Here is a 24045-nt window from a genome sequence, read left to right on the forward strand (position 1 = left end):
GATAGCATTCCTTATTTAGGATTAAGGGCACAGTCATGGACCCTGAGACTCTGGCCTCACCAAGGCTGGAGTCTAAGCAGTTGAGTGGAGCCACACAGACACATTTGGTTTGAAGTAATTTGGAAATGATTTGGAAGACAAGTACTACCCCTGTCCGCAGGTGAAGGATATCGGTCATGCACTCAGTTTGGCAGTAAGTGCTTTACATTATCTGTGCTCTGATCTCTTCAGATATGCATTTTGAAAAAATCATACATATTGTATCTACAAAAGCTTCATAGAACTTAGTGAGGTTGTCCCTGCACAGAAGGGGGATCAGTTCTATAGACACTGCCAATGTCATGTGCTCAGTAGCAGTAGCAACTATTTATTAAATGCTCCCTGAATGCAGAGTTAGGCACTGCAGAAGTTACACCCAAGCATGTTGTCAATACTTGCACGATGCAGTTACAGTGAAATATACCACCATTAGAAAGCCCTTCTAAGCATTTTCTAAGAACCACAAAAATTTCACTGCTACGCTTCCTATTAAAAAACAAAATCATGCCAATGTCTTTATATAAAAACCTCTGTCTTTACATAAGGATTTTTGTTTCATTAAGTTCTTCCTAAGCTACAAACAGGAGTCAGTGGTGCTAGGGCACTCCCACCCATGGATCATGGGGCAGGAACACTGTCACTCTGGCATATGCCTTTTAGGTGGCATTTTTTTTTTTTTACTGTGGCCACAAAGCATCACAAGCAGATGGTACAACTAACTTCTATTTGTGTCTTGTTACTAAACTCCTTACGAGAGGAAAAACCATGTGTGCAGGTCAAGGGAATCTGTGGGTGTCTTCTGTGCATGGCAATGAGTCAGAAGTTGGCAAGGATGTAGTGAAACTGGACCTCTCATGTCTTGCTGGTGGCAGTGAAAACTGATACATTCTCACTGGAAAGCAATTTGGAGACATGCATTTAAATGCTCATATCCACTAACTCAATAACTCTAGTATTTTAAGAAAATAATCTAAGATCAGGATAAAGCACTATGTATGAAGAAGTGATTCTATTTATGATGGGAAAAAATTGTAAGCAAACTGTACGTCTAGCACAAGAAGCCTGATTATGATGAATACTCAAAAGAGTATTACACAGTCATGACAAATGATTAGTATGAAGATTTGTGGCAACATGAAAAAGGGCTGCCTGGGTGGTGCTTGTGGCTCAAGGAGTAGGGCGCCGGCCCCATATACTGGAGGTGGTGGGTTCAAACCTGACCCCAGCCAAAAACTGCAACAGGAAAAAAAAAAATAAAGCATGATGTTTATGGGTGGCGCCTGTGGCTCAAAGGAGTAGGGCACCGGCCCTATATGCTGGAGGTGCAGGTTCAAACCCAGCTCTGGCCAAAAACTGCAAAAAAAGAAAGAAAGAAAGAAAGAAAAAGGGCTGCCAAAATAGTATTAACTTTCAGAACTACAAATGACTTGTGTATTTCCAATTATGTAAAAAGTCTGTATTGGTGTGGTTTTCTGGACAAATATTAGAAGAGAGCATGTAAACACAAAAATAGTCACGACAGTCTAGTTGGATTATAAAACATACTTTCCCCTCTGTTTTCCAAGCTTTCTCTCCTATTGCAATATTGCTGTATAATTTAAAAGCAGCATGAAAATTAAGCATCTGAAGTCCTTTTCAGCAGAGAGAATCTTTCAAGAAAATGAACAATAATTTCTTCTCCAGAAGCCCAAGGATGCAGTTTGAACAGTAGAAACCATCCATCTTTTATTTTTTGGCCATTTTCACCATACCACATACCTGGTTTATGTGTTTCAGTTTGTCAATAATTTGACTGACCACTGGCTCAGGACCCTTCATTTTCAGCTCATGGAGGTTGAACTGATTTTTCATGCCATTCCTTGCAGCCTTTTGGCTGTATCTGTAAAGGCAAAGACAAAGAAAATGTTGGTTAAAGAAAGCCCCAAAGTGGCAGCTTACTGTATTTGGCACCAACAGTCAGGCTTGGGGTGACTCCAACGGTGCAACAGTAGGCCACTCCAGATAGAATCTGTTTGCAGTGGAGAACATTCATTCAACAGTCAACAAATACTAATTTCAACATCCTTTTTGTTCCAGGTGTTAGGCATACAATGAGACAGACAAGGTCTCTGCCCTTATTGTGCTCCCAGCCTAGTGGGGAGTCTAAAAGAGTAAGGGCCAATGATGACAAGGCAGAGTGGTAAGAGCTGTGCTGTAGAAGTTCAGAGTCATGGCCAGTAAAGCACATGGAAAGGAAGTTAATTCTGAGCGAGGCTTCCACTCATTTGAAGGAGTCTTTTCCATGTCCTTTACCTGTTCTTTCTCCTCTGCTTTCTCCTTCTACCATTTCCTGTGGGCCTTGGAGCTAGGTTTCCATTCAGGGTGCCTTCTCAAGCCATTTGCAGCATAAATTATGCCTGTCAGCCTCCCTCTGTGTTCTCCAGGAGAAGAGAGGACACCAGCTCAAGGGAAAGTTTTAACATGCTCCTGCAGGATAAGCTATAGGCTTTATGGCAGAAGTGAAATTTTAAGGTTATCTGTGTACATCCTCATCATCGGGAGAAGGGGAAACATTTACAGTCCCAGGCAACTCTGTCTTTCAGTGTGGGGTTTTGCCAACTTCAACTAGGACAGTAATTCACAACTGAGGTGGTTTCTTTGTTATTCCCATGGCTCCAGACCTCTACATGGAGTTATTCCTCATTTTGCAAACAAAAAAGAAGCAGATTTTATTTCTTCCTTTCTCTTTTATCATGTAGAAATACCAGAACACCATCATCAAACAGGGAAAAAGTTTTTGAGCTTTTTTTTCTTAAATTTTCTCCTAATCTTGATAATAGAATGTTTTCTTAAATAAATGGAAAGATTGAGAGGTCTTTTGCCCTCTCTTTACTTTTTCTTTTTTTTCAATCATGATAGGATTGTCAGGGTTAAGGGCAAATTCATATTTTTAATTGATATTTTAAATTACAGAAATAATTCCCACTGTAAAAAAGCCAAACAGTCCAGAAATAAAGCACAAAGTAAAAGGTTCAAAAAAGTTAGAGTTTCCCCATCATCCTATCTTTCCAAGAGAGGACCATGGTAAATAGTTTGATATACAGAAGATGCCAAACAAATGTATACCCATTTTAAGAGAGCAAAAAACTGTATTTAAATTATGATATTCAAGTCACATTTGACTTCTGCAATTATAAGAGATACATGACATAATATATAAGACAGCAAACACTACCAGTATATATTGAGTATTAATTTTTTTTTTGAGACAGAGTCTCACTTTGTTGTCCTCAGAAGAGTGCTGTGGCATCATAGCTGACAGCGACCTCCAACTCTTGGGCTCAAGCGATTCTCTTGCCTCAGCCTCCCAAGTAGCTCGGACTACAGGTGTCTTCCACAACGCCTGGCTATTTTTAGAGACAGGTCTCACTCTTGTTCAGGCTGGTCTCGAACCCGTGAGCTCAGGCAATCCACTCGCCTTGGCCACCCAGAGTGCTAGGATTATTGAGTTATTCATTTTTAAAAATTATTTTTTGAAACAGAATCTCACTCTGTCACCCTGGGTAGAGTGCTGTGGTGTTATAATAGCTCAATGTACTGGCCTGAGTATTAGATTTTTAATATAGTTTTTCTTTCTTAAACTGTGTGTATATTTTTTGGCACCCTATGTATATACTTGTAGGGGTTTTCACATACATATACTAATATATAACTTTAAGCAGAATTGCAAATCTACTATTCATACTGATTTGTAACGTTTTATCACTTAAAATATATACTTTGGACATATTTCCATGTTATAACATATAGAACTATTTTGTTCTTATTCTTGTATATGGCTATATCATAATCTATTTATCCAATCCCTTACCGATGCACAATGGAATTATTTCTAATACTTCTAATATTTCCTCTTCTTCTTTTTTTAATGGCAGAGTCTCTCTTTGTCACCCTTGGTAGAGTGCTGTGGCATCGTAGGTCACAGCAACCTCAAACTCTTGAACTCAAGAGATCCTCTTGCCTCAGCTTCCCGAGTAGCTGGAACTATAGGTGCCTGCCACCATGCCGAGCTATTTTTTAGAGATGGGGTCTTGTTCCTGCTCAGGCTGGTCTCAAACCGGTGAGCTTGGCGAATCCACCCACCTCAGCCTCCCAGAGTGCTAGGATTACAGGCAGGAGCCACTGTGCCCAGCCTTTTCTAATTTCTAATATAAACAACGAACATCCTTCAATACTAATTTTTGCATACTGATATCTACAAAGGATAAATTCCTAGAATTGAGTCAATTTATATTTCTAATCCCAAATCATGAAGTACAATGGATAATTAATATTACTGTATTCTTTGTACAGCACTTTACAAAATGGTTTCTTATTGCTCAGCTCATTTGAGCTTCTCAATCACACTGTGAGGTGGATTAGATATTATCTCTTTTTTACGAAAGTTTCAGTTTCATTAGATATTAATTTGATTTGATTAGATGCCCCCTTCCATGATATAAGGTACACGTATATGCCAATATCAAGGACATGCTTTGAAAAACATGCATGATAACAGAGGAGGTCAGCAAATCTAGTTCTTTCAAAAATAAAAGTAATCCTTGCCTGTAATCCTAGCACTCTGGGAGGCTGAGGCGGATGGACTGCCTGAGCTTATGGGTTCAAGATCAGCCTGAACAAGAGTGAGACCCCTGTCTCTACTAAAAATAGAAAAAAAAAACAACAAGTAAGACATAATGGCAGATATTTGTAGTCCCACCTACTTGGGAGGCTGAGGCCAGAGGGTCTCTTGAGCCCAAGAGTTTGAGGTTGCTGTGAGTTATATGATGGAAGGGCACTCTACCCAGGGAGACAGAGACTCTATCTCAAGATAAAAAAAAAAAAAAGGAAAAACACTGATCACCAATTATCAAATACCAATTGCCTCTGGGGGCTGTTTTAAAGAAATGTAAAGAACATTCTTTTTTTCAGTTTTTGGCCAGGGCCGGGTTTGAACCTGCCACCTATGGTATATGGGGTTGGCGCCCTACTCCTTTGAGCCACAGGCGCTACCCCGTAAAGAACATTCTTTATCTGATGGGAATCAGTTCACGGACTAGCCTCCTTTTATATCTTTGCATAACATCATGTGTTTAAGTGTATCATCCACCTCCTGATGACACCGCCAGTTCCATCCTCTCTTCCTTTACTCCTGCTGATCCCTGAAGTGAAGACCCTATACACAGATAAAGAGGTAAGGCTCATTACAAACCTTCTGAAATGAGCCTCAGGAATGTGTCCCCACAGACATTTCCTTGGACTAGCTCATATCAAAACTTGCCAGCCACTTTTATGCCCACTTCTACAAAACAAGCATCTTCCTGAACCCTCTTATCCTTATCGAACAGTGTAAAAACATCTACCTGCTTACTGATTTTGCCCTGTACTCTCTCTTCCAAAATTCTTATAAATATTAAATGAAATTAGTACCACAGCTGATCCTGATACAGGGTCCCCCCCATTTAGGGCTGGACAGGGACCTCCGTTTCCTAGGCCTGACCAAGGAAACTTTTTTCCTCCAAACCACACTCTCCACTTTTTTTCCTCCAAACCGCACTCTCTAAATACAAGTGAGATAAAGTTTGGCCAGTATTTCATGTAAGCCAGCCCTTTTCTGAAGGGAAAAGCACACCCCACCTCCCCCTGCTTTGCCCGAGCTAGAAGGACGGCATTCATTTGTTAATACACCACTCATCGGCTAATTGACATTGGGAAGATGTTTTCTGGCTGCCAGCTCCTGGCCAAGTGTGATTTTTTACTCCCAAGATCTCCTGGTTTACAAGCGATGTATAAGCCCCTAGACAAAAGACCCACCGGGACTTCCTACTTGGGTCTCCCCCTTTCCTGCCAAAGTTCTGTTGTCCTCCATTCCTTCTGTGCTCCATCTAATAAATCCTGTCCTGTCACTGATCTGTGTGGTCTCTGGGTTCATTCTTCGAAACTCTGAAATGAAGGACCCACTGTAGAAAGAAATTCTGTCAACAATCCCTTATGGGGTCATACTATATTATTTTCTGCTATTCAAAAAGTGCCCCTTTAGCTCTACTTTTAAAAAAATTTCTTAAATCTCCAAGCCAATCCCACGGTGGCTCCATTTTGAAAAAAATTTGTTTTGGGTTTAAAAGCTTGCCAAACTTTTTGAAAGTCGAAATAACATCCACCGTTCTGCTCTATCTGTGTGCTATTTAAATCCTCAGCGGAGTCTTAGTTAATTAACCATGGTTTCTGGTTACAGAAGTGTTGGGAAGAGCTGGCTCATGGCTTAAACCTAAAACTTGACTTTATTTCATTTACTTTACAAAGCAATAACCAAAAGTACTGGCCCGATTTGGGTGGCACTATTTTATAACTCTGTGATCTTGCACTATCCGATAGGTATCTCAATACCTCTCAACTCCCAGTACCTATTTCTGTCTGTCGTCTGTGAAAAAATATTGAACCAAATTGTAAAAGCAATGAGTGTTATAAAGGAATACTATGAAGACATTAAAAGAGCAAAGTAGATCTGTATGTGTTGATATGGAATCAAGTCCAAGATACATTGTAACAGATAGAAGTAACAGCAGTTAGGAATGAATGGTGTGATTCCACGTGTGGTAAAAATGGGTCTGCATAAGCACTACTCTCACATAGTCTATGTTCAAATATGTACAGAAAAAATTTAGATGGATATGTAAGAAATTGGTAATAATTACTACTAGTGAGTGAAAGTAGGGAGATACTGGGGGAAATCTTTTATTTTTTATAGCCTTCTTTTACATTTTTTTACTGTGAACATTTTTAACCTTTACAATGGTTTAATATGGAATGAATGAAATTTTGTAAAGCAGTTAACTTTAAGACGTTTTTCCAGCTTTCTTGAGACAGAATTGCTGAATAAAAGTTGTATATACTTACCCTGTGATGTTTGGATGTGTGTGTATGTTGTGAAACGATTACCACAAATCAGCTAATTAATATATCCATCACTTCACATAGTTTCTTTTGTGATGAGAACATTTAAGATTTACCCTTTTACTGAATCTCAAATGTATGAAGGTGCTCAGGAAATTTCACCCCAAAATATAAATCCTTGGTATTGAATTAAGGTCCTTAGAGATTAACAGACCCTTGGAAAAGAACAATTGACTTTCCTTCCCTTCTCTGTTATCTCACTATATTACAGGAAAGAAAATCAAGAATTCAACAACATCTGGTCCAAATAATCTTTAATATAATACCTGTCTCTCAGGTTAATTTACTTTGCTAAGAGAATCATTTACAAGTCAAGCTGTTTCCCACGTTCATTCATCCTCCCTAGCAACCATTTATTGCCCCTAAACAGAATTACCTATATTCCTCATCTCCTGCTGCCCTCTAAAAGGCTGTATAAAAATATCTGGATCCCGATGGGATACTGAGTAATCACTGTGATTCTCCCCATGCACACAGTAAATAAACCTTTCTTTATTAATCTGCCTTAATTGTGAGTTGATCTTTCAGTGTTTAGTGAATGTTCGGGGAAAGGGCAAGTTTCCCCTCAATCCCCACATGTACAATACAGTATTGTTAACTATAGTCACCATGCTATGCTTCAGATCCCCAGGTAGTTAATTTTTTTCAAAGGCAAAAGAGAAAACAAACCAAAAGCAAAGTTGAAAGTGAGGCTAACTCAGATACACATCTCAGGGCCTCTGGGAAATCCTTCTTGTAACTAATAGTTCTACGGGCCATCACTAGTGTCCTGGTTTAAAGGTGCTTTCTCATGAGAGAATACATATTTGGGCCAATATTCACATGTCACCCTTGAGTTCCTTCATTTCGTTAGGTTAAACACAGCCCATACACTTTCTACTTTTCAATGGGGTAACTCCAACTACCTATTTCAAAAAGACAGTACATCAGTGAGGATATGAATATGAATGCACATAATTAGTAGCAACCCTCTGAAAACAGAGGCAGTTATTCAAGTTCTTCCTACCTTTCCCTCTATACACCTGAGGCCCCGTCTTGATGGGAATTGAGGACTGCCCTGAACCACTCTGATTCATCCTGATTTCATTGCCTTTGTATCTAAATGCACCGTGGGCACTGCCCTGAGTTGCTAGTGCTTTTATGTACATTTCATTTGCTAGCCCAGGTAGTCTGTGAGGTCTTTGAAGGCAGAGGCTTGGTTCCTTTTGTATCACCCAAAATACCTCCTGTTACTTAGCTGTCAGTTATTAAAGGCTTTCTCTGTGTCAAATACTGTTTCAAGTACTGAAGAAAAAGAAAAGATGCCTTATCTCAGTTAATTCTCCAAACAACCCTATGGGCAGCCCTTTTAGCACCTGAAGAAACTGAGGCACAGAGAAGTGAAATCACTTGCCTAAGGTCACAAAGCTAGTCTGTAGCAAAGTTGGAGTTTGAACCTTAAGGATCCCCCTTCAGTGGCCTGGGCTCTTCACCACTGTGCTGGCATTGCTTCCCTAGAGATAACTGATGTCCATTAAATATTTGACATTTCCTCACCACTCTGCTGCATTGCTCCACTGTATGAGACAATGCGTGAGCTACTTGTACTAGTCTACAAGGTCCCGGCGCAGCCTGCAGCAGTTCTCTCGACCTACTCAGCAGATTCCTAGGCTTGCCCTTCAAAAGCCCTTGGGGAGATTACTGTGTGTGGAGTTTCTTCTCTCAGATATTTGAAAGTATGGCCATTCAGTGAAAGATTTATGTTCTTTGAAGACGAGGTGTTAGAGAAATAAAAATCCACCACCAGCAGCACTATCACTGGCCTTAATGCTACCAGACACACACCAAAGATGAGAGGAAGATTTCAAATCTCTAAGGACAATAAGAAACAAATGCAAGGCTTGGCACCTGTGCTCAGTGGTTAGAGCACCGGCCACATACCCTGCGGCTGGTGGGTTCGAGACCGGCCCGGGCCCGCTAAATAACGACAACTGCAACCAAAAAATAGCCAGGCCTTGTGGCGGGTGCCTGTAGTCCCAGCTACTTGGGAGGCAGAGGCAGGAGAATCGCTTAAGCCCAACAGTTGCTAGGAGCTATGATGCCACGGCACTCTCCCGAGGGCGATATAATGAGACTCTGCCTCAAAAAATAAAATAAAATAAAATACAATCACTTAAAAAAAAAAAAAAGAAACAAATGCAGGATAATGTTGTGCTTAACACCTCCCTGCCTTTGTCACTTTGGCTACAGCAAAGCAACACATGTGATGAGCCACTGGGGAATTTCATGTAACACGCAGGCTCTGAGCTTTAAGCCCGGAGGGAATCAATCCGTTAGGGGTGTCTCTGCAGCTCTGTGCTTCACACTCATTAATTCATTCAGCATTTCATTTCCTTAGGCTAGCTCTGTGCCACTGGTACACATGGGCTCATGACAGGCATTGAATGAAGATGAACCACCAGCCACCATTCTCATCTCCAGACTGGCCAAAGGGTGTCAGGAATGGGGATGCTGTTGGCCGGGGGGATTTGAACAATGAGTTAGCTATTTAGTAATACTCATCTGTAATTAAGTTAATCATCCTCCTCTTTGGGATACTGCTTCTTTCCTAAAGCTTTGACATGTTTCTGGCAATGAATACTGGCAAGTGGAGGAGGAAAAATAAATTGAGAAGTTCCTACCTCCCAAATCCAGTATTTTCTCAATGGGACACGTTATGTATGATGCTTGAAGTGTCACCAACACGTGGTGTCTTCTTCCCTATCCACTTTTGGTATGTGTTTAGCACGAAAATAACTGCCATAATATTAAGAAAATCCTGTTAGTGATGTGAGAAGGGAGACATGCTTCTGTTCATGGTTGGGATTGGGGGTAGGGGGAAACCTGTGCAAAAGCCATAAAGAGAAAAGGAACCTAATTAAAACAGGACATCTGGGCATGCTTATCTTGGGATAATAGAAGCAAAGAGAGCACTTATAGAAGAGGAATAGAATCAAACAAGTGTAAAACTTTTCTTCCCATTTGTGTTCTGGCTGAGACAGCAATGGTGTAGTGGAAGGAAATCAACAAATTCAAATGGAGAACATTGTAAATGGAAGTACCCTTAGAAATCATCTTGATCCATCCACTCATTGTGTAGATGAAGGAACTGATACCTAGAGAGGGACTTTTCTTTTTTTTTTTTTGGCTGGGGCCGGGTTTGAACCCACCACCTCCGGTATATGGGGCCAGCTCCCTACTCCTTGAGCCACAGGCGCTGCCCTGAGAGGGATTTTTCTAACAGTATGTATTGTTAGTATCACAAGTTGCACATTTAGAAGTTCCTTGAAGATTTTTACACTGATAATACTGACTCAGGACAAGGGAGATGCTAGAAAATTCATTCCCCCCCCCCAGCCATTAGAATGGTGGTAAATGTTTGCGAGAAAGTCTCAGAAAAACTAGCACCGCCCCCTCAAAAAGCCCCCCTTGATTTCACAAAAGTTTAATTTGCTGCCCTGCTATGGATGGCTAAAAGTTTCAGATCTCACATTCTTTGATCGCCATCTAATGGAAAGACTTCAGTACTGCATGTACTCCCTAACTCAGGGATATATCAGACTATCCTTGGAAAAGTACTCTGGCCGCAATAATCACCACGGAACAATGGGATAATTTAAAGAGCGCAAATAGCTGTAAAACCAAACTAGAACACAGAGTAGAGAAACTTATCTTATGAAGAGGCACAAGAAAACATCTTTTTTTCTCACTGAGATGCAGTCCTAATTTACATAAATGCACAGAAAAACAATGCAAGGTGAAAATAGCTGAGATTTGTAAATGTGCTTAATAAAGACTGTGGTAATTAACTTAAGCATTTATGCATATATTCAAATAATATGTTTTTCATAATTGTATGCATAACAGTACCATGTCAGAGGAAATATTAGTCAGGAGAGTGCTAGGAATATATCAACCACACTCCAGGAAGTACCTGTCTTCTTAAACAACCGCCTTTCAGGAATTACAAATGGATTTCAGTAGAAAGGAAGCAAAGCCAGGGAAGAAGTCAAAGGGGATGTAAATCCATTTGTATATTATTTAGAGACCATTAGCTATATAAGAGAACAACTGCCTTAAAACTTCAAACCTCATTGACGGACTAAAAGTTTGGATTTAGAATATAGTCATGAAATCACTTAAACCAGAGAAGCAAAGAATATTTTCTACATGGTGAGAAAAAGAGCGAGAAATTGATATCGCCTTTCACAGGGAGAAGAGTGTGTGGCTGTGGGGGACAGTCCCCCAGCAGAGAGAGGAAAGTAGAGAGAAAATGTCTGAGATGAGCTCATCTGAATGTTAGTCTGAAGGAGCAAACTCTGCAGGGGAGGGTGGAGGTGAGGAAAGAAAAAAGAAACAGCAAAAGTGATCGTCATGAGAACTGTGGGATAGGCAGAGCCGGATGTGTGGGCGAACGGGTGAGAACTGACCATGGCGGTCAGGACACTAGGCCAGGGGAAGCACAGCTGGCAAAGGATTCTCTGATGGCTGTTCTCGAAGGGAATGTACAAATGAGAAGACTCTGTGTTTAACTTTTTTTTTTTTTGAGACAGAGTCTCACTTTGTTGCCCTCAGTAGAGTGCTGTGGCTTCATAGTTCACAGCAGCCTCAAACTCCTTGGCTCAGGTGATTCTCTTGTCTCAGCCTCCCAAGTAGCTGGGAGTACAGGTGCCCGCCACAACATCCCGCTATTTTTAGAGACATGGTCTTGCTTATGCTCAGGCTGGTCTCAAACTCTTCAGCTCAAGCAATCCACCTGCCTTGGCCTCCCACAGTGATAGGATTACAGGTGTGAGCCATCATGTGCTGCAGACTGTGTTTAACTCTTAGAAAAACAAAACAAAACATGCAATTCAAAGCTCAATGAAGAGAGGGGGTAATATAGCAAGGAGTGTGATAGGGACTTACTATAATAATAATAATAATCATTATTTTTGAGACAGAGTCTTACTCTGTTGCCCAGGATAGAGTGCAGTGACATCAGCCCAGCTCACAGTTACCTCAAACTCCTGGTTTCAAGGGATTCTCCTGCCTCAGCCTCCCAAGTAGCTGAGGCACAAATTCCTCGGCTCAGGTGATTCTCTTATCTCAGCCTCCCAAGTAGCTGAGACTACAGGTGGCCCCCACAACGCCCAGCTGATTTTTCTAGTTTTAGTAGCGACTGGGTCTTGCTCTTGTTCAGGCTGTTCTTGAACTTCTGAGCTCAAGGGGTCCTTCCGCCTCAGCCTCCCAGAGTGCTGAGATTACAGGTGTGAGCCATTGTGTCTGGCCAAGATTTATTATTCAATTGTCCCATACTTATTTAACAAGTCCTTCTAGCCCCCCAAACCATGACCAGACATTTTCTTTTCCTACTGAAGTTAAACTGAAAGGAAATGATCTTTACCTGTTTTTTTTTTTTTTTTGTAGAGACAGAGTCTCACTTTATGGCCCTCGGTAGAGTGCCGTGGCCTCACACAGCTCACAGCAACCTCCAACTCCTGGGCTTAAGCGATTCTCTTGCCTCAGCCTCCCGAATAGCTGGGACTACAGGCGCCCGCCACAACGCCCGGCTATTTTTTGGTTGCAGTTTGGCCGGGGCCGGGCTTGAACCCGCCACCCTCGGTATATGGGGCCGGCGCCCTACCGACTGAGCCACAGGCGCCGCCCTTACCTGTTTTTTTTTGTTGTTGTTGTTGAGACAGAGTCTTACCACATTGCCCTTGGTAGAGTGCTGTGTGTCACAACTCACAGCAACATCAAACTCCTGGGCCCAAGCGATTCTCTTGCCTCAGCCTCCCAGGCAGCTGGGACTATAGGTGTCTGCCACAATGCCTGGCTATTTTTTTGTTGTTGTTGCAGTTGTCATTGTTGGTCACCTGGCCCGGGCCGGGCTCAAACCCTCCAGCCTTGGTGCATGCAGCCAGTGCCATAATCACTGTGCTACAGGCGCCCAGCCTCTTTACCTGTTTTTAAGTTTATTTTTTAACTTAGGTTTTAAGTCATGAAAATATCAGTTACAAAGTACCTTTGGAATCATTTATCCCAATGTCCTCCTCTTACAGAGGGGTGAACTGGGGCCCAGTGAGGCTGAGAAATGGCCATTCAAGTTCTTACTGGCATCATTGCTAGTGGGACAAGAATGGAGCCGTAACTCTCCCCAAATAGATGGACCAAGAATGAGGGGGCAGGGGACTGGTCACATACTTCAACAACACATGAGGATATGGATTGAACACAACAGCTGTTCAAACTAATGACCTATAATTATTTTTATAATATATATAATATATATTATACCTATATATACATATATAATATATATACATATATAATATATATATATTCTTTTTGAAACAGAGCCTCACTCTGTTGCCCTGGGTAGAGTGCCGTGGCTTTGTAGCTCACCGCAACCTCAAATTCTTGGGCTCAAGAGATCCTCTTGCTTCAGCCTCCCAGGTAGCTGGGATGCCACAATGCCTGGCTATTTTTTAGAGATGGGGTCTCGCTCTTGCTTAGAGCTGGTCTCGAACTCATGAGCTCAAGCCATCCACCTGCCTCAGCCTCCCAAAGTGCTAGCAATAATTATTTTTAACAGGTTAAATTCTATTTGGCAGTCATAGTTTGCTAAGTACATAATGCATAATACATTTTATGTAAGGCTGAGTCATGTGGTAGGAAGAGCCTTGGAGTGAGAGACACAAGTTCAAGAGCTGGCTCTACCACCTACTGTGTCACTTTTGACAAGTAATTAAACCTTGGTAAGCTTGAATTTCCTCATCTGGAAAATGGAAATAATGCCACCTGCATTGTTTTGAGGATTATTAGATATAATGAATGTTAGTAAATTGAGATAACATAGGAAACATGGTTAGAACAATGCCAGGCACATAGAAAGTTCTATATGAGCACTGTTATTATTATGTGAAAGCACTGAACACAGTGCCTGACATACAGTAGGTGTTCAATAAGTGATATTTGAAAAGAATTTTCTAAGAGAGAATAAGTAAGCCCTGCAATGAATAAAAAGGAAGCTTCAGATCCCCACATCCCAACGTTGAGAGAACTCAGGAAATGGAAGCGTCTCGGTGGTTTTCAGTATGGTCCTAGCATGGGTTGTGAGGCAAGAGTCAGAATGGTCCAGAATAAGGAAAACTGGGCAAGGGAAAAAAGCACTGAAACTTTCTTTGACAATATGATTGAGCGATGATTTATGGGTGGTTGGCCCTGAGCATTTAGGCGTAGCTAAAAGGAACTCTTTAGCAGGAATGGCCTTACAAAGCTTCCAGGGGACAGGGCATGTGAGGGAGAAATTTTCAGTCAGGACTTCAAATGGTTCAACATTAATTTTAGGCTACAGTAGAACAAATCATTCACCTGTGGCCCATGGCAGCACACCAAGTTTCCCAAGTGACCAACCTTGGGCGTCAGAAGCCTATTCTGTGCCTCCTTCTCCCCAGTGGTGATAGAAAATATTCTCCTCCTGGTTTGGCGCCTGTAGCTCAGCAGCTAGGGTGCTGGCCACATACACTGGGGCTGGTGGGTTCGAACCCAGCCCGGGCCTGCCAAACAACAATGACAACTACAACAAAAAAATAGCCGGGCGTTGTGGCGGGTGCCTGTAGTCCCAGCTACTTGGGAGGCTGAGGCAGGAGAATCGCTTAAGCCCAAGAGTTAGAGGTTGCTGTGAGCTGTGATGCTGTGGGACTCTACCCAGGATGACAAAGTGAGACTCTGTCTTAGAAAAAAAAAAGAAAGAAAGAAAAAGAAAATATTCTTCTTCCACTTTGCTTAACTGTCACAAGTAATGAATTAGCTGGCTCTGAAAACACCCACATGCTTTTTCAACTCTTTCTCTTCAGAATGAGGCTTTGTCTCAGGTCCCTGCAGGGCCCACAACAAACATTCATTCTTTCATGCAGAGATCTTCAAAATGAAGAAAAGGACTCTCGGAGTCCAGCCCGACAATCACACTGGACTGATTCCAGACACGTTTGGGAGACAGGCAAGTCTGAAATAGGGAAAGGTGTCACTTGTGGATTTTGTTTTCCTGTGCTGCGTTTCAAGTACATGTACTAACACAAAGGAAAGGCTCCTCCATGTGGCTTGGGTGTCCTGCTGACTTTTACCTCATGAACTGCCAAAGACCACGAGCAAAGGACAAACTGTTTTCATGCAAGTGGGTACTGCTGAAACACATTCAAAGGAAGGTTAACATCCTGCCACTGCTCTGCTGTCAGTTCCCCTGGTCTCAGCCACAGTCACTGGAGGCCTCCAAATTGTCACCCTGCCGGCTTAGGCCAACCCAGCCAGCAGGACAAAAGCAGGAAGGTGGTAGCCTAGCTGGCTCATCGGTTAGGCCCCAAGCTCGGGGATGGGTCTTGCTCCTCAGAGGCAGTGTTTCATGTTTTTTTGAGTGAGCCCCTGGTGTTCAGGTACAACTTCTTGCTAGCTATGATTTCCTGGGATTTGTCCTGAACTTTCTCCCAGTGCCTTTGTTTTTATTGATCTCCGGGTCCACTGCCTTACCCAGTGCCTGGCACACAGTAGGCAGTCAAAGTCAATAAATGTTTATTGAACTGACCTAAGATGGAAGGCCTCATCCAAATGGGTCAGCTTATGTGGTGGGGAGCCTAACCCACTCTGCCTAGTCCTTGTCAATCTGTTCCCCCTAGCTCTTTCCCCTAAATCCGTGGCTTCCAAGGGGACCTGCCTTACATTGCACTTTTAGTCTGGATTCTTCCAGGTAAACCTGTCACTGTGTCCCACTTACTGGATCACAGTGCTTCAGAAACCAGTGGCCGGGCCTGGCGCAGTGGCTCATGCTTGTAATCTTAGCACTCTGGGAGGCTGATGCGGGTAGATTGCCTGAGCTCAGGAGTTTGAGATCAGCCTGAACAAGAGCAAGACCCTGTCTCTACTAAAAATAGCTGGGTGTTGTGGTGGGCACCTGTAGTCCCAGCTATTTGGGAGTCTGAGGCAAGAGGATCTCTTGAACCCAAGAGTTTGAGGTTGCTGTGAGCTGTGATGCCATGGCACTCAGGATGAGAGAGTGACGCTCTTAAAAAAAAAAAGGAAGAAAAAGGAAAAAAGAAAAAGAAAAAAGAAACCAATGGCTGCCTAGAGAATGAGAGTTCCTTCCCTCTATCCCACTAAATGCCATCATCTACTCAATACTTACCTATTAAGCATCTATATGGCGCTGTGCTCAGCCACAGAACCCTGGCAGTTAAAGGTCTTGAATTTTCTAATGTGTAGCTCACTAATACCAGTCTGAGCTTCACAGATCTGATTCTAGCATTGGCTCTGACATTCTCAGAAGGATGAGTCTGTTGGATTTCCATGACAAGCCTGCGATGGCACCCACACCCATCCCGAGCGCTGAGGAGGGAGGGAGAAGAAGCTAGCAAGAATAAGGTAAGTCAGTGTTAGACTTGTTCAAGAATACTGAGAGGTCTTGTATGCGGAGGATGGAACCACTGCTTCTGCTGTGTTCTCTTAAAATCATTTCTGGAGTCCCAGAACCAAGGCTGCAGCCAGAGCCTTGATATATGTAGCAGGAAGAAACACACTCAGCAAGTTGCCTGGAGGATTGGGCAGAGGTATTAGCACAAGGGGAAGAGCCTACTACCACCAGTGACTGCAAATCAGGAGAGCTCTGCCCTCAGCAGGCCCAACCAAGCCTGGCCCTGCCACTCCTGGGTTGCCAGCAATGACATAAAGCAAAAGAATAACAGAAGAGAGGAAAGGTGAACTGAAGTGTAAACTAAGCTCACTCCAACTGCCCTGGTAGCTACAGGTGACTCTTTGCACCTGCTGTCCTGTGGGAACAAGTGCCTATTGTGTGAAGCTGTCCGGACAGAGGTGCTAAGCAAACAAGAAATGAATCCTGATCATAAAGTAGATGGGATTCCAGGAAAACTGTACTAAGTCAAATAAAAGCGATTGTAAAGCACGTGGTAAAATATAAACCTCTACATAAATAAAAGCTCACAGAAATGCACACAAGGACAACTAGGTCAAAAATTACCCAAGCTGTGTAGCCTGGAGGGCCTTAGAAAGAGTGAAAATTGTCTTCCTCCCTCTAGTTTTCTCAGCCACTTTGTATTCTTTGCTCTTACCGGCCCTTCAGCTCTCGGCGCTCTTCTGGATGTCTCTTTCCTGTCACTGATATATCTCTGTGGTTAGAGGGCTTCTAATTTTCATTCTGGGCAGTTGTGTCCAATATTATTTGGAGCAACAAATACTGAATTCCATTTCTTTTGCTCAGAAGCCCCACTGGAGTCATGTGGTGCTACGGGGGAGACATTTTCTTTATGATGTAATTATGTGACTCTCATCCCAAACTCTCCAACATCAGAAACTGAAAACAACTCTGACAACATCTCAAAAAGATAAAACTCTCTGTTCCCCTGTAACCCCGAAGATACCTGAAAGAATACAGCGAAGAGCTCAGTGCTGTCCTCAAGAGACTGATTCTACCCTGGGGCTCCTTTTCAATCACTTTCACTTTGGTCTATTTGGGAAGGCAGCAGGGAAATAACAGGAAACTCAAAGTCATGAAAGTGGCTTTATAGTATTTTCCCTCTTTCAGACTTTTTCCCCAAATATCCTTGTCACAAGATCTCATAGCTTGTCAGAAATGGAAAGAGCTTTAGTGGTCGTTTTGTCAAATTTTTTCATTTTATAACAGAAAAGGTTGATATCCAGTGACTTGCCTAAGGTCACACAGTAAATTCATTGTAGAGCTAGGACCCAGGCTGGACTCTCAGCCGAGGGATACAGGGGTCTCTTTTTGCATGGGTTTGAAAGCTTCACAGGAAATGCATAGGTGATGGTCTTATTATAAGAGACATGTGAGCCGGGCATGGTGGCTCATGCCTGTAATCCTAGCACTCTGGGAGGCTGAGGCAGGTGGATTGCCTGAGCTCAGGAGTTCGAGACCAGCCTGAGCCAGAGCGACACCCCATCTCTACTAAAAATAGCTGGGTATTGTGGTGGGCACTTGTAGTCCCAGCTACTGGGGGGGCTGAAGCAGGAGGATCACTTGAACCCAAGGGTTTGAGGCTGCTGTGAACTATGACACCATGGCACTCAACCTCAGGGCAACTGATTGAGACTCTGTCTCAAAAAAAAAAAAAAAAAAAAAGAGGCACGGGTATATTAGAGAATGAATGTCTTGCAGGCAGCGAAGGTCATCCTCTAGCAAGGGGCTGGAGTAGCTTTAAGAGGAAGAAGTCCTTCTTCTAGGAGATACCACCTGACAGCCTTTAGAGGACATGAGAGCAGAGAAACATGGTAAGAAAAAGGGGCTGCTCCTCTCATGGACCTGGACCAGGAAGGGACCAAAAAAAGAACAGGATATAGCAGCACAGGCCAGGAAAATAATAGAACGAAAACTCATTCTAGGTCTGATGGACCAGACAGAGATTAAAGCAAACAGAGTTCAGACTTTCTGCCAAGCACAGGAAGAAGACAGAAGGGCTCTAAACCCCGAAGGAGAGATGCCAGGCATTTGACAGGCAGGATAGTGCAGCGGGGATGGGCATGGACTGGATGGGTTTGAATCCCTCCTCCTGTACTTACCAGTACGATGACCTTTGGTAACTTACTTAATCTCATCAGTAGAATCAGTAAAATGTAGGTAATAATATTGTCCGCCTCAGAAGGTTGTTGTGGGAATTAAGTTAGTCAATATACATGAACTGCCTAGTACAGTGCCTGGCACATGAGTTAGTTATTATTATTAGCCACCTCTACACTTTTAGGCCTGCTTTCTGAAGTTTCGCTGTACCCATAGATTTGGGGGGCAAAGGAAGGAGAACAGTGATCAAAATGCCTCACGGAGGAAAAGGGAAGAGGAGTTAAAAAGTCAAGGCAGATGAATCAACAAATGGGTGAGCTGCAGTTCCCCCAGCTCTCCTTCATCCTGGTAATGTCAAGCTCCCACAACTGCATCTTTCCTCTGTATTTAGTAGTGGCTAGAGTCAAAGGTGCCAGTAGGTAACTAACCATCCCGGTTTGCCTGGGATGAGGGATTTCCTCAGACTCTAAACTCTTTGCACTAGAATTGGAAAGTCCCAGACAAACTGGAGCAAGTTGATCACTGTAGGGGCCAGAGGGTGTTTGCTGTTCAAGACTATTATTATTATTATTTTTTTCAAGATTATTATTTGTTAAAACCAGAGAGCAGACTGCTGCTGGCAGACGCTATTCACTGGCTTTTGGAAAAGCTGGGTTATCCTGAAGCTATGCATAGGGATTTTAAATGAGATTTTCTTTATGTCTACGAAGGAAAAAAAAAGATACTTCAATAAATAATTTTTACCAGGGGAACAATAGCCAATTTGAGGAGGATGGTCTTTAGCGGAACAGTCACATAGCAATAGCCTCATTATCAACAATTCTGATTTCTTTGCTTTGATTCTCTGACACATGCTATCTTGCTCCAACCTCAGCATTGTTATACATATTTGAAAGAAAACTGAGGTGGGTGTGGTAGCTTAGGCCTGTAATCCTAGCACTCTGGGAGGCTGAAGTGGGTGGACTGCTTAAGCTCAGGAGTTTGAGACCAGCTGGAACAAGAGTGAGCCCCATCTCTACTAAAAATAGAAAAACCAGCCAGGTGTAGGGGTGGGTTCCTGTAGTCCCAGCTACTCAGGAGGCTGAGGCAAGAGGATCTCTCAAGCCCAGGAGCTGTGAGACATCATGACAGTCTACCCAGGGTAAAAATAAATAAATAAATAAATAAAATAAAAGAAATAAAAAAATAAATAAAAGAAAAAACAAACAAAACAAAGAAAGTAATAAAACTACACTTACTTGAAAATGATCGGTCATTCAGACTTTAACTTAAATGGATGCTTTCAAAGTACTACGCATGTCCTAGTCCAGGGCCAAATGGTTTCTTTAGCACCATGGGCTGACTTCTTTAAAAATAGAATTTGTGAGGATAGGTAGATTTACTTAAGAAAAAAACATAAAAAGCATTATTTCTGGAGAGATACATAGAGAGAATTACTCAGGAAGCTGCTAAAAGATGTGTGTTTGTATAGAGTAGTGGTTCTCAACCTGTGGGTCATGACCCCTTTTTAACAATGAAAATACATTGTGGCATTAGGAAGGTTGAGAACCACTGGTATAGAGTCTAGAAGGGCTCATGGTAAGCACCAATTACCCAGTGTGTAGTTCCATTTACTCAAGGTAGAAGTTCTCCCCACATCCGATCTATCCTTTATATTAACATCTAGTAAGGGGAGGATGCTTTATAATTTTTCAAAGCTATTTCACATAAGTCTTCTTATTAGAGGCTCACAACAACACTTTGAGGTAGGCAGGGGAGCCATTAATTCCACCTTTTCACAGAAGGAGAAAACAAAACAAAGAATTTAAATAACCTGACCAAAGGTACAGCATGGGGAAGCGAGCGACAGCATGGGGAAGCTAGGTCTAGTATTCAGGTCTGTTACCCACAAGTCTGTCTGCTGGCTCACCCACTGCATTCCATAAACACGTATGGAGAGAATACTCTACGCCAGGTAGGACGAAGCAATGAGAACACATAGATGGAAGGCCCAGTACATGTCTTTGAGGAGCTAGTATAAGATTAGAGATACTCATGCAAAAGCTTTCAGTGCAGGGTAAACAGGGACATGCTAGAAAGAAGCCTAGTGGCCAGGGAGCTTTAATGGAGATGAAAGTGTCAGATTCAGGATTCAAAGTCCTCAAAAAAAAAAAAAAAAAAAAAAAAGACGTTGAGTTAAGAATAAGTAGGGGTAAGCCCGACCAACAGCTCTTGTTCTATCCCCTCTATAATGGTCCTTGTCTTTTTTTTTTTTTTTGGTTTTTGGCCAGGGCTGGCTTTGAACCCACCACCTCTGGCATGTGGGACCGGCGCCCTACTCACTGAGCCACAGGCGCCACCCAATGGTCCTTGTCTTAATCCTCCCTGATAGTATTTGGAAATTAGCTTCTCAGCCTGAGTTCTTGTATAGCCCCAGCCCTAACATGTCGTTCCAGCCCCAAACTGCTGTATGCCTACCTCAGCTGGAAGCACCTTAACTCTGCTCCTGCTCAAAGGGCTCATTCCAGCTCTGGGCCTCATGCTCAATAGACTCATTCCAGCTCTGGGCCTCAAGCTGTGCCCACAAGCAAGGAGACAGATGACCAAATGGGCCCAGGGGCTCAAACCAAGGGAGAATTCATTTGGGTGATTTTTAAGATCCATATGATCGTGTAGATCACTAAGCCATGAAAGGCCAAAAAAGTAGGAAGTTCCTGTAACACTGGAGGTACAGGTTACATTTTCTTTCACAGGGAAATGAAACTACACTATAAAGGAGAGAAACTCAAGGATCAAAGCCCTACTCACGTAAAAGAATAAAACTCATTGGCTTGAGAAATTGGGAAATCATGACCGATCTTAACGATTTCTCTCCTTTTCTACAAAGGTTAGCCAAAGAGTGATAGAAAGGAATTTAGAGCATTGAGCAACTAGGTTTGACCTGTATCCTGGTTCCTAATGTTATTTAGGAAGGTTATCTGAGTTAATCACTATAAAGAATTCCTAGCAGAATGGTTTAAAATGTCTTTGCTATGAAACAAGATGCTGAAGGTCAGAAGGCCAGCCTGGTGCGTACACTTAGACACAAATGATTCTCATCTGGTACCCAGTGGATCCAAATGCCTACTATTTGCACCAACCAGGAAAAAGGATAGGGATTTTGATGTTTTTGCAGAAGGAAGAAGAGGTAAAATAAACATGAGAGAGGGTGGGTGAGGCTATTCCTGAAGAGTTGAGGAAAGGGTCGTTGAAGGGAGCTAAACTCAGGCTAGCTCCCTCTGTCTTACAGTAAAGGTCTGTAAGGGCTTCTTGAATATGACCAATAATAGCTGTAAGCTACCATTTTTGAGGACCCTACACTCTGCATTTCACAGTCTTTCTGAATCCCTTCAACAATCTGTTAAGGGAGAAGTTATTAACTCCATTTTTACAAATGGGGAAACTGAGGTTCAGAGAAGAGAAAGAGCTAATATGTAACGGAGTAGGCATTCAAGCTCAGGCTTGCCGACTCCAAAGCTATATGCTTACATTCAACTACGTTGCCTTAGGTTTGCCACGTAACTTTAAAATTTGCCTCTGACATTCTGGGTAAACTGTATGCCCCAAATTTGAAGAGCACACGTGTGCTTTTTCCCTTTGTCTCACTGCACCCCTAAAAGTAGGATGAGTCCTTGCAGCTCTATTGGAAAATTCAGCCAGACTTCTTGCTCTTGTCACATCTGCTTAAACTGGGAAGGTCTGATCCAGAAACACGGCCTCAATCTCTGCTTCCCTCATTACTAGAGTGACACAGGTTTCATTAAGCTGGACTAAATGATCTTTCTTGAATGGATTATCCAAGCTATCCACCCATTGAAAAAAACCATGGTGGGCCGGCGGGCGGGGTGGGGGGAGATCATGGCTCACCCCTGTAATCCTAGGACTCTGGGAGGTCTAGGCGGATTGTTTGAGCTCAGGAGTTCCAGAACAGCCTGAGCAAGAGCCAGACCCCATCTCTAAAAAAAAAAAAAAGAAAGAAAAAAAGGCAGGCGTTGTGGCAGGTGCCTATAGTCCCAGCTACTTGGGAGACTAAAGCTAGAGGATTGCTTGAGCCCAAGAGTTTGAGGTTACTGTGAACTATGATGCCACAGCACTCTACCAAGGGCTGCAAAGTGAAACTCTGTCTCAAAAAACAAATGAACAAAAAAAGACAGAAACCATGTCTTTGTACATAAAATAAAAATTTAAAAAATAATTTGACTTTTTGTGCTTTTTGCTAACCCTCAATTGTTGGCCAGATGCAGTTCATGCCTGTAATCCTAGCATTCTGGAAGCCTGAGGCAGGTGGATTGTCCTGAGCTCACAGGTTCGAGACCAGCCTGATCAAGAGCGAGACCCTGTCTCTAAAAAATAGCCGGACATTGTGGCGCATGCCTGTAGTTCCAGCTACTTGGGAGGCTGAGGCAAGAGAATCACTTGAGCCCAAGAGATGGAGGTTGCTATGAGCTATGACATCACGCTCTATGGAGGGGGACAAAGTGAGACTCTGTCTCAAAAACAAACAAAAAAACCCCCAATTGTTTGGCCATATTTCAATCAGTAAAAATCATAGAGAGACTCAAACAGTATTTTGCACTTGCTTACGTGTAGGAAGAAAAGGGAAAAGAAGCAGGAGAACTGAATTTCTCTCAAAAGAGCCACCAAGAGCTTGTCATCTGGGGTGAGTACTGGGACAGTAGCAGCAAACAAGCAGTACCTGCCAGATATTTCCTGTGGCCTTCAGAGAAGAAAACCAACCACCGCCACCCACAGTCAGCACAGCCAGAAGGGATCTAAGAGCAGGGCCTCTAGCAAGAAGCTCTCAAGCAAGAGTCTTCCAGAATACACCTCCCTCTGTCCTTCGCATTCCAGGAGTCCATTTTCTTTGATGCTCAGTGACTGACTACCAGAAACAACCCTTCTGAGTTGGAATAGACAAAAATTTTTTTTGGGGAGGGGGGTCTGTGGAAGTCAGAGGCATTCTGATGAATGGACACTGATATCACTAAAGGAAACTGACCATCCGCCTTATCAGGGAGAGGCCAGGGGACTCAGCACGCCCAGCATCATGTAACTTCAATCAGTGTGCCATGTAACTCACATGCTCTTTGAGGAGGGAATAGAAAGCTATGCCAGATTTGAAACTTGCGTAAATCTCCCAACATGTGTGCTGCTCAAACTGTGTTGTGTTCATCAGGGATGCTGACATAACACAAAACATCCCTGGCCAGGTACAGTGGTGCAGTCCAACTATTCAGGAGGCTCAGATGGGAGGATGGCTTGAGCCAGGAGTTAGAGACCAGCTGGGTAATATAGCAAGACCTTGTCTCTCTCTCTCTTTCTTTTTTCTTTCTTTTTCTTTTTCTTTTGAGACAGTCTCACTCTGTCACCCTGGGTAGAATGCCATCGTATCATTGTAGCTCACAGCAACCTAAATCTGCTGGGCTCAAGAGATC

At 42.8% G+C, this 24045-nt stretch overlaps 1 protein-coding gene across 1 annotated transcript in view; it reads right to left on the reverse strand.

Moving 5' to 3' along the window:
• The window catches only part of GPC3 (glypican 3), a 537948-nt gene that overhangs the window by 145184 nt on the left and 368719 nt on the right, over window positions 1–24045 (reverse strand). The window contains exon 6 of the mRNA XM_053579706.1: window positions 1798–1918. Within this exon, the coding sequence (XP_053435681.1) occupies window positions 1798–1918 (121 nt within the window). The remainder of the gene's footprint in view (window positions 1–1797; window positions 1919–24045) is intronic.

The sequence above is a fragment of the Nycticebus coucang genome, chromosome X (assembly GCF_027406575.1).
Source record: "Nycticebus coucang isolate mNycCou1 chromosome X, mNycCou1.pri, whole genome shotgun sequence".
Taxonomy (NCBI): domain Eukaryota; kingdom Metazoa; phylum Chordata; class Mammalia; order Primates; family Lorisidae; genus Nycticebus; species Nycticebus coucang.